This window comes from Varroa jacobsoni, unplaced genomic scaffold, assembly GCF_002532875.2.
Source record: "Varroa jacobsoni isolate VJ856 unplaced genomic scaffold, vjacob_1.0 scaffold_822, whole genome shotgun sequence".
Taxonomy (NCBI): domain Eukaryota; kingdom Metazoa; phylum Arthropoda; class Arachnida; order Mesostigmata; family Varroidae; genus Varroa; species Varroa jacobsoni.
Genome location: NW_019213724.1, coordinates 98,945 through 115,160, shown reverse-complemented (window position 1 = coordinate 115,160; position 16,216 = coordinate 98,945). Strand labels below are relative to the sequence as shown.

The 16,216-nt window shown below is 40.4% G+C and overlaps 2 protein-coding genes across 7 annotated transcripts in view; one reads left to right on the top strand and one right to left on the bottom strand.

The window, feature by feature from the left end:
- LOC111264125 (uncharacterized) overlaps window positions 1-6,507 on the top strand; it is a 41,507-nt gene extending 35,000 nt beyond the window's left edge. For 3 of the 4 annotated variants that reach the window (XR_002682693.2, XM_022839735.2, XM_022839733.2), the window contains 2 exons: window positions 2,282-2,386; window positions 5,968-6,507. Coding sequence is in view for 2 of the 4 variants with exons in the window: in XM_022839735.2 (XP_022695470.1) it covers window positions 2,282-2,386; window positions 5,968-6,059 (197 nt within the window). In the remaining 2 variants the exon portion in view is untranslated. Of the gene's footprint in view, window positions 1-2,270; window positions 2,387-5,967 lie in introns of all 4 variants that reach the window. The other variant, XR_002682691.2, reaches the window with a different exon arrangement.
- The window catches only part of LOC111264124 (LHFPL tetraspan subfamily member 3 protein), a 60,063-nt gene that overhangs the window by 12,296 nt on the left and 31,551 nt on the right, over window positions 1-16,216 (bottom strand). The window lies entirely within an intron of this gene.

The window sequence follows — 16,216 nt, the reverse complement described above, 5'->3', positions numbered from 1 at the left end:
TTGTCATCAGCATCAGAAGCAGACGCAGCACGCGGGGGTTATGCGCACACTGCCTCCATTTGTTTCATTCTGAGCATCCATTCGAGAGTCGATTCAACCGACAGACAGACAGACAGACCGACCGACCAAGCTGGGATGCGAGGTGTTCGCGTCATGACTCTACGCCGGCTGCCAGGCACGGTGGCCCAACGACAACAATCTAATGCGACATGTGACATGCAGGCGCGCTAAGTACAAGCAGCGTCAACTTCGACAATCTAAGATCAAAAACGAAAGACACTTCGTTGTCTTTTTTCTAGTAGCTATAACCGTAGAAGAAGAAAGAGAAGCCAAACAAGTGCTAGCAGAAGCAGCAGTTGTTGTCGCAAGACGCTTTGTTGTTCTTGTCGCTGTTGTTAGCAGTCTGATTGCAACAACTCTCCACTGCTGCGGTACACTCGACACACAACAGATCGTGCAAGGCGAGGGAAGACGGGGGCTATAACCCAGCGGCAGCGTCTGCTGGAAACTGTCCAAACTTAAAAGGATCGTCTTGATTCAGAAGGAAACGAACCGATAGTATATCGCCTACACAAGCGCCGAGTATACGAACGAAAGCCATCAACGGTTCAGCCGAAACTAAAAGTTAGTAAAGTGCACCGTTAACATATACCGACAAGCGTACCAAATAGACACGAGTGAATTGAACGGTCGAATAGGCAAGCGTGTACGCGTAGGACTGCTTGCGAACGTGACTCACTGTGTTGCTTACGACCGCAATGGCCCCGCAAATAAATCTCGTGTCGATCGGCCAGTCTCAATAACACGCACGTTGCCGTGGACACGTAACGATTTCGCTTTCCTTATTGATTCTTTTTTTTTCCCATTTTCTATGGGATTATCACCTGGGTTACGCAAGCCCCACTACAGCTAAGCCCGGGTGTCTGCTCCTATTGTCTTTAGGTATACAACTATAGTTATTGTTATGAATATCTGATGACTTTTATAAATGCAGAGTAGAAGAGTTACTAAAGGCGGCCACTGTAGTTGCCTTTAGATGATGGCGACGAGCAGAACGTAACACAAATTGCGGTACATCAACAAACACTACAATATGCTTTTTTTTTTAGCATAATCAACCATGGTTTGTATTTGGGCGGGTATCTTCTTTTTACCTCGTACCTTTTTTTTTTTCTATCCATCTATATATGAATCGTTATTAATATTGTGGTTGTTTCGTTTAAGGACACACCAATTTTATATCTTTCTTGCCTTTGATCGTTATGTAAATGACATGCGATGTAGACAGAAAGCTATCGATAAAATGATCTCTGTGATCTTGCTAGTAAATTTGGGTAATTTACTGGATACGTAATGCTTATGTAAATGGACGCCGCTATGACATTTTCACTTAGATATTATAGGGCGTACTCCAGGCGTACGTGAACCCGGGTAACCCGTAATATTGACTAGTCAACAGGATTGAACAGGGACATTGCGCTGTCACAAATAACAGAGTGAGCACAACACGACTTAGTCCCTAAGACAATACATTTTGTTTTGATAAAATTTACCGCCCGTTACCTCTTCTGCTTTGGGCAGAATTGCTTAGCAGAACTGCGCTCATTTCTATGGCCATAAAAAGAATGATGGTAAACAATGTTCAAGTTCATACTGAGACACATTTGTATAAACAATATTACAGGTCATAATTTAACGGCGTTGGAGAAAAGGTACCTTGCAGTAACTGTATGATATTTGAAGGATGAATGAAAGGTTACAGGCTTCAATGTCCTATCTATGTTTAGTTACTTATATTCTGACACGAGACAGTGGTAATTTTCGTTTTTGCAGTATCATTATACATAGAAATTGTTGGCATCTATGAGTACCTTTAGCAGTTCACTTTGCTAAAAAGTCTAACAGGCTTCTGAGCCAGATCTCGTAGGGTTGGCCACGTTTTCAACGTGAAAAGAGATCGACGATCATAAGTAAAAACATGAAAAGAAGTACAACACAGCACTTAGCATGTGAAAGTAAAAAATAAAGTCTAATTCAAGATGTATTCATTGCCATTAATGACTTTCTTAATTTAAGTCCTTTGCGAATATATATATATATATTAATGTTCTTATACGGAAAATTATACTTTCGCGGCTATTTTTTTAATGTTTTACTAGAAAACGGAGGCATATCAGATTTGACTTAAGCATTTGGACTTGAAATAGTATATACCAGGTGAAGATGCAACCACGTCGCCGTTTAATTACGGTTCAAATAACAGGATACAGGATGTTTACAGGTTTGTTTAATGCGTTTGATTTCCTCTTCCCACGTATTTCATCGGGTAATCATCACAGAAGTGTCGCAATGGGAAAAACTCTCGGCACCACAACAAATCTTCATGGTATGTCACTGTATGCTTATTTTTTGCCGATTTCTAATTGTAATAGAGATGATGATCGCCTACGGCCTAGAGGGCCGTCGTCGCTCAAGTATAATCCAAGCTGTAGCCGATTAAAGCGTACTTAAATGGCACGCTAGGCGTAAAGAACACCACTGTGACGCATAAAGTAATAAATTTATGTATCATACCACATGAACATATATGGATGACACATAATAAATATCTTGATCCGTCCAATTCTTACGCCCTGTCCGTGAATGAATCCAAACCATACGTACTATACTAGCAGTATCTGTCATTTCTTTCAGTAATCCTTACGATAATAGAGCATCATCTCCTTGGAGTCAACTGCTCTGTCTGACAGTTGTAATCCTTTTCATGGTGAATCGATATGCATACACACACACACACACACACACATATATGTATATTATGTAAACACAATAGTTGTCTTTTTTTCTGATCGAACTCGAGCAAGAATAAAAAGGTATTTAGATTCCCTTATCTTAGATACAGAATGTCTTTGTCACGGGGGGTGGGGGGGGGGTACAGTTACCGCTTCGGCAGGCGCTTTTGCTAATTCATAGAACGTTGATTTCACTAAGTATTTTCTTGGTAACGATTGTTTAGCTGACATATAGTATAATTAGCGAGGCGGCTGTGTTCATTCAGGGCTTCGTCTGCTTATAACAATATATTAAGGGCTGTGATTGCGTCTAGGTCTAGCTCTGGAAGATTCGCCCGTCTAGCACTTAGTAGTAAACAGATTAACTGCTGGAAGTTTTCGGGTCCTCATATATGATGAAAAGCGGACAGATTTGCTGACTCCCGAAGCGAATGAAATATTCTGGCCTAAAAGTAAAGCGTGAGTTAGAACAAGGCTAACTTCAAAGTGGTGATGGTCGGCGACTTCAGGTATGGTTCTGACTATCGGATTTGATTGTTCCCAACTTCGTAAATATATCAAGATTCACATTTAGCATTAAGGTTTTTAAGGACGCAATGGCAATCTTTTTCTGAAGCTGGCGTAGGAATACCATCGACAGATCCAATGCTGGGATACTCTAAACAACATCAAATCGATGACAAAGGTATTATGTTCGTAAAATTAAAATAGTACATAAACAAGGACTATAACGTTATCTTTAGTTATTTTACTTTTATTTGTATCCTTGGCTATCTGATTTGTTAAATCACACAAACAAAAAATTGCCCGACATTTTCTTATCCAGATCGCCTAACGTGCACATACGAAATGGTAGGATTATCAGGGGGCGCCCCGCAAACGATTTTAGCGTTCAAAAGTCAATTTAAGCAAGAATCTTTTATCCATAACGTCATTCTTCATTTTCGTTATATTGAAGGAACGCATAGATATTATACATAGACACAATTTATCTTCAGTGCAAAAATTAGGTTGATTGGCACGAGCTTGTACACGGCTGATCACTTTGGCCCTGGAGTAATGAACAATAATCGACAATTTACCCTTAGGCATATAATATGAACGGATGGATCGTTAAGTGCATGAAAATGTTCACTTCAATTTGCAAGGGCAATTCCTTTCTGGCTGAAGCAAGTATTGCACAACGAAAAAAAGATAATTTTATCACGCCAACCTGAACTTCTTCCCGAACTCAGATCTCACCTCGATCATTCGGAGAAATCGACTAGATTTGAAAAACCGCGGATCTTTTATATTATATACATACATGTCACCCGATTGTTGCAATTAATCGAGGTCTATTATGACCTAATTGTGGCCGACTTGTCTGATTAGCGAGAGGTGTAACACATATTCACTAAATTCAAATGTATTAACGTAGCCGGTAAACAGTAACCACAAGGGATTATATGCCAGAAACGAAAACGCAGAATTATTTGTGCAATAACAGTTTATGAGGCGAAAATAGATAGCGCACGCTTGCAATTTGACGTGTTTCTAATGGGTGCAATATACCGCTATCAGTATCACCTCCAGGCTTACAAATGGATATAGAAGGTCATATTCTAAACGGCCAGGCCACGGCAACGACCTTGAAGCAGCCAGCGAATCGCTACAAACGCATGCGTCATAGCATTGTCCTACGCTCACCTTCCGACGGATCTAAACCGCAGGTCGAGCTACGTGTTAGACGCGCTAAGCGGCAATGAAATCTAAGAATTTAATTTCTAAGACTGAGCTGAAATGTCCCCACCCCAGTATTTGGTCAGCAGCAGAATTGCGATACTATCCGACTCAAGTTCAGCGTAAATTTGTGCCAGTTACTTGTACCGCTATTGCTAGCGCCACCGATGCCTCTATCTTTGTTAACTTCAACAGCTAACAACGCTTTTTATAAATCAGAATTTTTTCGCGGTGTGTTACATTTCTTGAATATAATACAGTGCAATGTGTGATAGCCCCGTGTTGAAGCCGTGGTTTACTTAAAACATAGACAGCTTTTATCTGTGCATTTTATCTGATAAGTCATTCCGTATTCCTATTGATACTGAACCGTAACAGTGTGCAGCCGAGGACGCAACACGACTTCGGTTGACGTTAAAGAGAAAAGTTACGAGCATGTCAGCGGCCTATCTGGCTAGTTATAATCGATGTACAAAGTCAATAGGGGTACATCAAAGGAAGGCACAATAATCAACTCTACTTCGATCACGACGATTAGACAATTTATAACGACAAAAAATAATAGTCCACAAAAATGTCTTCGACAGTGCGGCCGAGGGCCGGCCCTACAAAAGCATTCGAGTAGGCCTTCAACGATATCAATCTACAACGATTTTACGCGAGATAGATGGTTTTACCGGAGGAATAGCACAGGGTAGCAAAACAATACCGATAAAAAAGCAATCGAAAATATTCTAGAATTTGTAATAGCAGATCGAAAAACTTGCAAAAGAGGGAAATCGTAGTGCAGACGTTTGTGTTGTAAATCGTGTCTATCGTTTTTTTGAACCCGTTTCGCCTGGGCCATATTTTGTGAAGCACACACAGTCTTCTGCAAACTTCGACTTAGTCCCTGTTAGCAGCAATTCTCCTTTCGAAGACGTCTGAGCACAGACTCGAGAAGAGGCTGGCTGGCTCCACGTACGAACGCGCGAAACGGAGTGGTGACAGAGGCGGCAACTCTTGCCAATTGCCAAAGATCTCTTTGAATGATATGTGTACATGGCGATTCAAAAACACGGCACGTACAGTATAACGATCGCCCGCGCAAATTTGGTCTGCCTCTCAGTACACACCATTCCGAAAATCTTGATCAAAAAAGGCAAATATCTGTAAGTACTTCCCGTCTATACTCATGCTCAAACTATTTAGATCCGTAGCAGTATCAACAGCAACAACCGACACTCATCCTATAGACAACGAATACTCACACCATGCAATACGTCTAGAAAACCCCCGTTTAAGGCCAGATTGCGACTCCGTAGAGGAAAGTGCGAGCCAGATCGACGACCAAAATATCAGGCTAAAGTTAAAAGCAGGCGTAAAATATCAGGAATAAATTGAACAGATAGATGTCAACATGAGTCCAATAATGAGTATCCTAAAAAGGACACAATTACTGTTCGCTTTTCAGGCGTCTACTGGCCCAGCTGGACGGAGACGTGGGTTACGTATGCCCATTTCCATTTTGGATACATTCTAGGGATCAAGAAGCTCTCGTTGTAACCTTGGGTATCGTGAGAGGAGGATTGTCTCCTGTGGTTTGGATCATGACCGGGCACCTATAGGACGCGTTTAGAATACTGCATGCTTCGTACAGCGATAAATTAGAGAATCTATGCACTTTTTCCATACCATGCCTTATGAAATAACGAATCTTTTGGTTTTGTTATTAATTATGTCCACAGATCAGTCGGTTATAATCAATGATTAGACTCATTCGTAGCGATCCACAGTCCAATCTCATGCTAGTAACGGCATCTTTCCACTTTTATGTCTGAGTTGCCAACAATATTCCAGCTTATTTTACTGTCAAATCGAAGATGCGGAAATCTACAGCTCACATAAGCTTACTCCTAACGCGTATCCCTGTTTAAGAAATCCAATTTAGTTAACAATAAGTCTGCGAAAAAATAAAAAAATCTCACTAGTCCAGTTTGTTTCGTCTAATAAACTTTGCTTTTCCTTAAAGTTTCGAAAGCAGGAAAATTTCTATGAAAAACAATCACGGGAACTATCCATATCTTATTCGCCAGCTAGACCGCGTTGTACAGATTTGACAAAATGTAACCAGACAGAGGACAGCGCGAGCTAAAAACCGAAAGTAAAAGGCTTCCGTATCTATGGTCCGTCAGAGTACCCTAGTGCCCAAATCTAAGTGAGTTCTAGTATTTTTATGCAAGAGCCCAAGCCGTACTACATCCGCTGTTCGGCAAAAAGTTTAACTTAGGTTGACGGCTTGAGACTAGCCATCGGCCAAATTTACTATTTCATTTCATCTACGAGGCTTATATATGGCTGTTTCAAATCTCACTATTTTCCAGAGCGACAATGTGGAAAGTTGTCTAGGGTCTAAACATCCTGTTGTGAGCGAAGGATTGACGTAAATAAGTTTTCTTCATTCCCGATATTGATCTCTTTTCCTTTGCACAAATCAATAATAATGCATACGTTTACGAAAATAATGATAATATATTCCCTGAGTTCATGGGAAGTCCACCTGCTATCGTTTACATATTTTTCATAATGCATGCGGACTATGCAGGGTAATGAGCTGGTCCATTTTTCTGTGTGTAACCTGCTCTGGGGGTGAATCGGGTGAATCTTCGCGCGACAAGACTTTTTAGTTCACCGTTATTCTTTTTCTGTGGATCTCCAAAGCGGTGCAATCGTTCAAAGCTCCAGTGTCAAAAGACTAACTGCTAACGACATAATGCTCATTTTTTCGCAGTGTCTCACACGATGCTGGTTGTGGCGGCTGCGTTTCTTCCAAAAAAAAAGCGAAAGGTCGAACCGTCGTAAAAAATCTGGCGTGACGTATGCTTTTCCTAGGTCCCACGACTTGTCTGCTAACTTGCGGGATACGTTGCGGTCTAGGTTCGAACCCGGACATAAACACACACACGGTTTGTTTTGTGCTGGGAGCCAGCTATTCGTCTGTGAAATGTCTAATGGCGATTCCGGACGTAAAATTCAAAACTTTGAGAGATCCCACGACTCGATCGCAAAAAAATCTGCCACTTAGGAAGCCAGCTAAAATGCAACCATTGACACATACATAGAAAAATCAAGAGGCGCGCCAAATTTTAAACTAAACGGGTCAAGAGAGAGTGTCGCTAGTAGCGTTCAGAAGTTGGCGAAATTACTTTTTAATCGACGTTGTACAATGGATAATCCGTACACAAACACAGTTTCAGTTTTGAATTCCAAGGGGAACGTTAAAATAGCTTTTCTTTCAAAATTCGCTAATTGTATAGGAAAGAGTTTTTGTTTGCACGCATGGCTTAGGTATACTACCTTACTAAAACATATTTGTCGGACAAAATATTACAATTTTAGCACGCATCCTTTCCAATCGCCTACCTATACAGAAAACTTTCTGCATGTTGGAAATATCATTTCCACGTGTTCTTGCACTAATTTTTTTAGATGCGTAATCACTGTATAATCATTTTGTGCTTTACGGCCTTCTAGTCAATTATGTGTACTCTTATTCTTTAGCATCTAGCTAGATACGAGCAGGCCAATGATAGGGGGTGCCATCCCCGTTTGCCGAATTGTTGGCCGCCATTAGAAGATTAAAAGTCTTAGCATCATAAGACCTACTATTATATATATTATATATATGATCCGTTGTTCCTGTCAAGTATATAGCTCATCAATTGCGTCCATGTACCCAGCTGAATACCTCAGCGCCATCGACTCTTGTTCATCATTAGAATCATGTGATTAACATGCAATTTTTACTTTGACATTATCTACTGAAGTTAATAAAGCCATGTGGAGGAATAAGACAAAGAAAGACCTGTGTTAATTTGTTTCATTTATGTCCAGCGAAATTTCTACCTATTACATACTGCGCATTGCATGACAACAACGAAGGCTACTCGCGTGGCATCCGACCTACTGTGTCCCGTCACAGCCTTCACCGATCTTGTCGTGCCCCCAACCCCCCGAAAAGCTTTTAAAAGAAGCCAACTCACCAAAGCCATGAACATTTACCAAACCTCTGTGTCCTGTTGGTTGATTAGTGCGTCAGCAGTAACCGTCTTAAGAAGGCGCAGGCGTCTGGACTGGAACACGAACGGATTATGCAACCGACAATACAAACCGCTAGGCAAAAGCCATCATCCGTGTTACAGGCTGACGCTATGAGTTTTATATATTTAGACAACGTCCTACATTCATTGGATTGAGTTCAGCCTATGTGAGTTGGTTCCCTTGGCAGCTGCTTGACAAGCGACAACGAAGTGCATAAGTGTACAAGGGGAAATTGCCAAAAAAAAAATTACGTTGCAGCTGATAATCCTCACTTACAATCCATAAAGATGTATGCATTGTATACAAGAATGTTTCCCTCCATAGATTTCAATAATTCAGCTGCAGTCCATTATGTAGGTCACTAAGCGCGTCCTGCACATAAATTCAGGCTAAGCTCCCGTCGCTGTAAGTAATGTAATATAGTGCATTTTCCTATAATAGGTGGCGTTTCAGCCAGATCTGCGATTGTTTTCTACATACATGAAAAACCCACAGAGGCACATGCTGCAGAACATCGCTGCCAGCTTTGCATCAGACTAGAAGCGTCTCACGAACTCTAAATTAAAGTTTTATTCCAGAGTTCTTCATGTGCGTTACTCCTTTTGTTGTCACCCATTTTCATATCGATACGAACTTGGTTGACAATTTTACTCGGAAATATGAAATTATTTCCACCTACGCTAGATAGATTATGCTTAACTAGAGTAAGTTACATTTTGCCTACTTCACCCCAGAGGAGAAAACGAATGTGAGCAGCAAACACATAGCGTAAGTATGTTTATTATCAGAAGCTCTCGAAGAATAATAGCGATGATTGAGAAAGTCAACAGTTCGGTATCTGATCAATGTCAGGAACCTAAAAACTCCACGTGTATAGGCTTGTATCGGCCTGCACAATACGGAACCGCAAGAGGGCACTCTGGTCTTGTCTAGTTGGGCTCGTAGCAGCTTCATCGATGCTATTAAGATACGTTAGAACTTTCCTAGATATAGCTCATGCCTGTCTCGTTCTAGAACCATCCTGAGTTCCTTATATCTAGATATCGTGTATCTATATGTTCCGATAGCAGAAGCATAATATAAATATTATGCATATAAAAATATTACTATTATTAAATATTGTTGCTTGTCTTGTAATTCGAAAAAAAGGCTACGATAATAGCGAGTGAACGTCGTTTCCTCACAGCGTCAGCCAAACTCTTAGGGCCTGCCAGCCTTATTACAATCGAACTGACCCAATCAGATCTACCTATTGACAGCTACATCACGTCCGTATTTACAGCTACAGAGGCTGTACTTCGGCACAGTTTACCACAGAATGTTTGAGAAGAGCTATACCGCACCCGAAACAGACCGCAGACAGAAGTCGTCAATAATGGAAAAGGATGTTGTTGACTGTTTTCCCTTGGAGGCGAATCATGACGAGGCCTAGAATGTTCCACTGTTACGTTTTCGTCACAAGGAAGTATATGTAGATATTGAAATGTCGTTAGTAGGACAAATAATTGCTCGTTAATCAATACGAAGGCTATGAACCAACTTTGCTTGAAAGCATCTACGCAAATCAGCTACACAGCACCACGTTGAACAGGGCAACAATGAAGCATGACACTGTTTCAGCTATGTATAGATACATATCTATCTTAATCAAGTATAACATAAATTCAGCCTGTTAGGAGGCATTTCGTCGGAAATTTCGATAAAATGTATCGGATTTTTGTTACTAAACGTAGTTCATGGATGCAGGTGGAAAACCGTCTGTCGAGGATTTTCAGTGCGTCGTAATAATCGACTATGAAAATAAAAAAAAAAAAAAAAAAATGCTACTCAGAATATCATTGTTATCGCAGGAATTATGGTTCTGTACTTTTTGTTCAAAGTGACAAAGCAAAAAGTGATGCACTTCGAGCCACACTACTTTCCCAACGGTATTTATTGAGGATAACTTGCGAGACAAACTTGCTTATTTACGTACAGATTCAGATCTGCAGATCGATATCGATACGACGCCCATGAATTATACAATTGTATTGCAGCTGCTTGAAATAAACTTATAAGACGTTTATATAGATCTAGAGCTCTTGTAGAGAATAGTTCAAAGTACGTGTAATGCTTTCATCTAGTTATAGTGCACGATTTCGTAAAAAATTACATTTTTTGTACTATAGCTAAACTTATGCTGCTATAAGTTTATACAGCCTTGCATATCTATAAAACAACTTCCATTGTTTCAAATTGCTACAATTGATTATCCCAAGCAGTCAGTTTCAACCTGGTTTGATTGTTCGAAAAGCAGAAAAGCGGTCCTATCACTAGTTGATTCTCCGTCCCCTAAGAAGACCAGCATTTTCTGTGTCCATTTCTATCTGCGCTGATGAGTGATAAATCACCACTGTCCAGTTGAAACGACAATACGATTAACCTCCACTAAACTCAATCGTTGAGGACAGCCAACCTTGTACTATGCTATAATCAAGCCAAAAAAGGAACAGTTTTCCGGCACTGTTCCAACCGAGCACACCCATTTACTAACGCGCCGTGTGAACGGCGATCTTCCAGAAAACTTCGACACCCTTTCTGTCGCTTGGCAGACATTCAATGCCAGGTTACTACATGTGACCTAGCAAACCACCCATTCACCTGTCGCCTAGGCTCTCTATTGCTATCAACAACTGCACGGGCAGAACCTACGCACTGGACGAATCGTCGCGGTGAAACGGATCTTCGCTGGGACGAGCGGCTCAGCGGACCCAGAGCATCGCCGCGCTATAATAGTAACTACCCTTTCCGATGACCTTGACCACCCACTCTTGCTGTAACCTCTGACCGTAAAATCATCAGCTAAAAAAGGATAGCAGTCGAATGAACAACTGCGATATCTTGAAGCAGCCCCTCACGGTGCCCTATGTATGCATTAGCCATGTGTGCAATATGCTGCACGCAGGATCATACCGTACGAACCACAGAGCCAAGTAGCTGGCCTGTGCTGATTGAACAACTCTGGCTGATGCAAATTTAGTCCAAGCCACAGACGACAGAGACCACGAAGTAGTGTACGTGATGACCATGAGTCATCACGATCTTGCCTATGTTATACATCATAATACTTTTCTGTATGATAAAGCTCTACTCTGTGCGATGCGTAGACATTCATGTTCAGCGTACGTGAATGGCAAATAGCGAATACACAAATGAACCTACAAATGCACCGACTTGACAGATAGATTGGCCTGGCCAACAAACCTCACTCATAAGAGCGTATCTGGCTATATAGATGAAAGCGTTATGAAGGGTCATCCATATCTGTCTGTTGAAATAAGCGTAACGTATTTGTACGTGTCTAAGCATCTACTGCACATTGTTAGCAAGGTGACAATCTATCCGTCATAGTTCTGGGTCGGCGAGATGGTGCCTATCAGTGGAACGCGCTTTACGGCACGCCATCATTAAGCACAGCATTTAGAAATTGTTTTCTCTAACTTATGTCCGCTCTAACTCATGACGATTGCTCCATAATTAAATTGGCCAACTTGAACTTTTTAGACGCTGACAAAAGAAAGTCGCACTGTTAACTTGTATCCGTACACAGTAAATGATTAGACTTAAATTTTCAGCGCATTTTGTAAAAACTTACTTTTTTTTAGACATTACAAAGCTCGTGGCACGAGATTGTGAATATAGCGTTTTTATTGTCGGGCAAAGGGCTTTCAACCTCAGAGAGGTACTAGATTTTGTCGTTCTAATTCCAAAAGGAAATTAAACGATCCGACAGATTTATGCAGAGTCTATGCATATAAATAGTATATTACTAGTAGCGTTTTTACCATGATCGAGAAAATATTATTATCTAAACTGCAGCTTTCCCCAAACAATATTGTAGATGTGTGCGTTATGAGTCGTCTTCAGCTGAACGATCAGTACGCGTCACGAGCGATGCAAGCGTTAGCAGCAAGAGCAATGGAAACATTAAGGACTATTATAACAGTCACATTGATACGAAGGTAAAGAAATTAAGCTCGTAATCACTGACGAAGCATCTTCGCGCTACAGTATCCTTCCGACTCACTTGAACTTCATTTAGCACTTGGCGAAGTAAAATATTGACGCATTTACAACAGTTTTAGACCTCGAATTTAGTTGGCAACAGAAAAAAACCTTGGGGAACACCAATTGTATCATATAAACCAGTCGGCTGATAGATAACAGATGATTGAATCAGCTGATCGAACGATTGTTGTTTGAAGTTATCCTCATAACTTGTGTTACTATTGCCCTTTTTCTCGTTATCACTGTAGGAAAACATCTTTCATTGAATAACCACGTCGTCCTTTCAGGGCGCTCTGACTAGTCTCAACTGAGGAGATAATTCCAGGATTGTAATTTTTCTAGACACAAATGACCGCATATAAGTATTCCGATAGACATTAACTTGCTCGGACATGTTGTCAACGACATATGTTAACAACACAAAACATATTTCAGGACAACGTCTCTAAAAATGACCCTAGACAACAAGGGATTCTAGTTTAATACACGGAACGACGTAGATAAAACGGGAAAATTGCATCTATCTGTACATTTTTCCGCTATTCTTAGATCTAAAGAAGGTGCAAGGACAGTTTCATTATATTAATAGGATATACGTTACACCAAAAGTGAATAGATGTGCCTTTAGATTGTTCCTTGGTTCAATGAGTTTAATAAAATTAAGCTCTCGCCGTTTTCCAATTGCGTTACCTGAAAAAACGATTCGGCGCCCCAAAGGCCAAAATAAAGCTTGCTTTCCATAAATATAGCGTCATCATAGAATTGTGCACGTTTTAGTTAATCCGCATCAGAAGTTGTAACTTGATTGAAAGCTTTCGTAATCCGCCAGTTCACTAAATACAGAAACAACTGGGGCGCAATGAAATTCTGTCGTGGAAAAAAGTTACCACACTACTAGAAATTACTATTACAGGCATACGAATATATTTATATGTATATAGAATATACACTATGTGTATATAAATATCCTTTTTGCTAGTTTAGGGTAAGCTTGCGCGTACGCTAGGCTTTCCCAACGGTTCATCCGCAACAAACGTCGGCGACCCTTCTAAGTGTCCTCAACAGCCAGGATTGATGTCTCTCCTCTAAAAAGCTGTCATAAAGTATGCTAATAGTTTATGATCAATCACTCGCTGATCAACGTTCGTTCGGTGGGGGTCAACTGAGAACCACCAACTTCAAGTGGGGCTTCAAATGATCAGACTGTACTCGCTGTTTCATTTTTTTTTTTCGATTTTGACCCGATTTCACATCCGATTTTACGATAGTATAGATGTTCACTGCTGTCATCAAACTGCTTAAGGAGCAACGATTTACAGATGATCAAACGACCATTTATTTACTGCTCTGTATTTTTTTATTGATAAGATACAAGTTGCGTTTATTATATGAAAATAAAGTAAATAGCAGCCAAATGATCAGAACAGCGGTGACGACGATACTGTCGATTGTAAATACCTATCACTATTCCTGTGTATTGCCAACTAACACAATACGATTGCTTTTTATTTCTTCTTTCTTTTAATCCTCTCCAATGGGACCAAGCTTGTTGGCCATTTTATATTGCTACCTTATTAAAGGAAAAATAGCTTTTAACGATCACGGAATACGTGAGGTGAATGAATACACACTGTAAGCACTTGTGTATTGGATCATGTACCGCTATTGGTGACGTTACCTGTCATCATGACAATCTATTCCATATTGCAATATATTGAAGATCCCAAATATCTTCCGCTGGACAACGCCGCCATAAATGATACCCCGCCGTCACAAATGCGGTATTATTACACCTCCAATAAAGTTGTCTACTTTAGCAGTTGTTGCCCGCGGATAAAGTCATTCCGAGACTGATTTGCGAAAACCGCTAACGATGAACTCTTACATCAATAGAATCGACAGAGCGCTCTGAAACCGTGTTAACGTCAAACATCATCTGACACATACGTCGACAGTACGGGCAGTTGATTAACACTGGAAAGACTGAAAAAACAGAGCGAACGCTGTCGGAACTGCCGATAAAAAATCGGCAAGAAAATTAAGCAAATTTACAGTTGTCTTCTTTATCCGGGAGTATCGGTTTTTATTTATAATAATGGCTGTCTGATAAAACTACTAAACCGCCATACAGGCTTGCTGTTTCACTTGAATAATGCCTGCAAAATCTTTTGGAAAAATTCTTCTAAGGTAACTTTTGGACTTGCAAAGGGTTGGTGTAGCTTCGTTTTGAAGCTAACTTGAGAACCACTTAATTCGATTAAAGTACGTCCTTTTTTAACCAGACAGAAACATGGATTGTACGTCTGCTGACCACCGATCGCTAACAGCAGTCTTGGGAATATGACCGTCATTAGCTCCGTGAATTAATCAGTGGCAATTTTAATCTGGAAAAATACAGATTTTTGCTAGAATCCTTCGCAGGACTCCCGATGTTTCCTGTCAGCTATATCGTTTGGAATGGCTGGCGTTCCGATGAGCAACCGTTATTTGGGTGAAGGGCGGAAGACATATGTAAAATATTATAATCAACATAACAGTACCAACTGCAACACTAGTGCCGCTCTAATATCTAATATGCCATCTTCACTCGTGTACTCCTTGCTAAGCCATAAAATTTCCCCTTTTCTTTAGACAACTCCTGGTGCCTGAAAAATCGTTGATTTTGTTGAAATTCTTCATTGCAACTGAATAAATTTTGAATGTTATTCACTGATGTTTTACGACGCTTACATTACTTCAAGTAGGGAGAACGATGCTTGAACAATGAGATGAGAAGAGACTTAAAAAGTGCCTCAAATAAGCAATAAGAAGCAAAAACGTTTCCTCTTTTGTATAATAATATTATTTTTTTTTTTAGTTCTTTGACGTCATTTTTTCGTATCCGTTTACGTGGACGATCCTGTTACAACCTGGATAGAAGCGAGCACTATATTCCTTTGAAGTTCTATTCTGATCTCAATTATTGATGATCGATTGATGTTTTTTAAACAGCTATGCATGTATACAAACAGCATCGATACCAAGCAATAACAGTTATTACGCGGCAGTAAACCTCAATATATACCAAAGGTATGGATGGCTTGAGGAGGCAAGGGCCAAAACCACCGGTACAAGGTAGCCCGTAATAAAAAGCAGAATGTCTCAGTTTGCGTAGCCCGGCTTCAATAACACCGAATTTTAATAGTTGCCCTGAGTACGCGTATCGAAGTAATCTATGAAACGATTCGGTATATTAAAAGCTATTTTAAAGCCATGTGTGCTAAAAGTTTGAATGGAACCGCAAAGTTTGGCCTCTAGGAAGGCAAAGCTTTTTATTTATCTAAATTTTGTAACTTAATCTTTCACTGGATGAATTTAGATGATAATATACTAAACGTCGGCAGGAAATTAGATTTAATAGTGTATACATACACGTTCCCTACGTGGCGCGCGTATGCAGACGACAGAAATAACGAAGAGCGTAAGTTTCCAATCGACCTTTCCCATAGAACACTTGATCTTTTTTTTTACCCTTAGTGCGTGTGTTTACATTGACCCGATCCATATCACTAACCCAACAACAAACGACAAGTCAG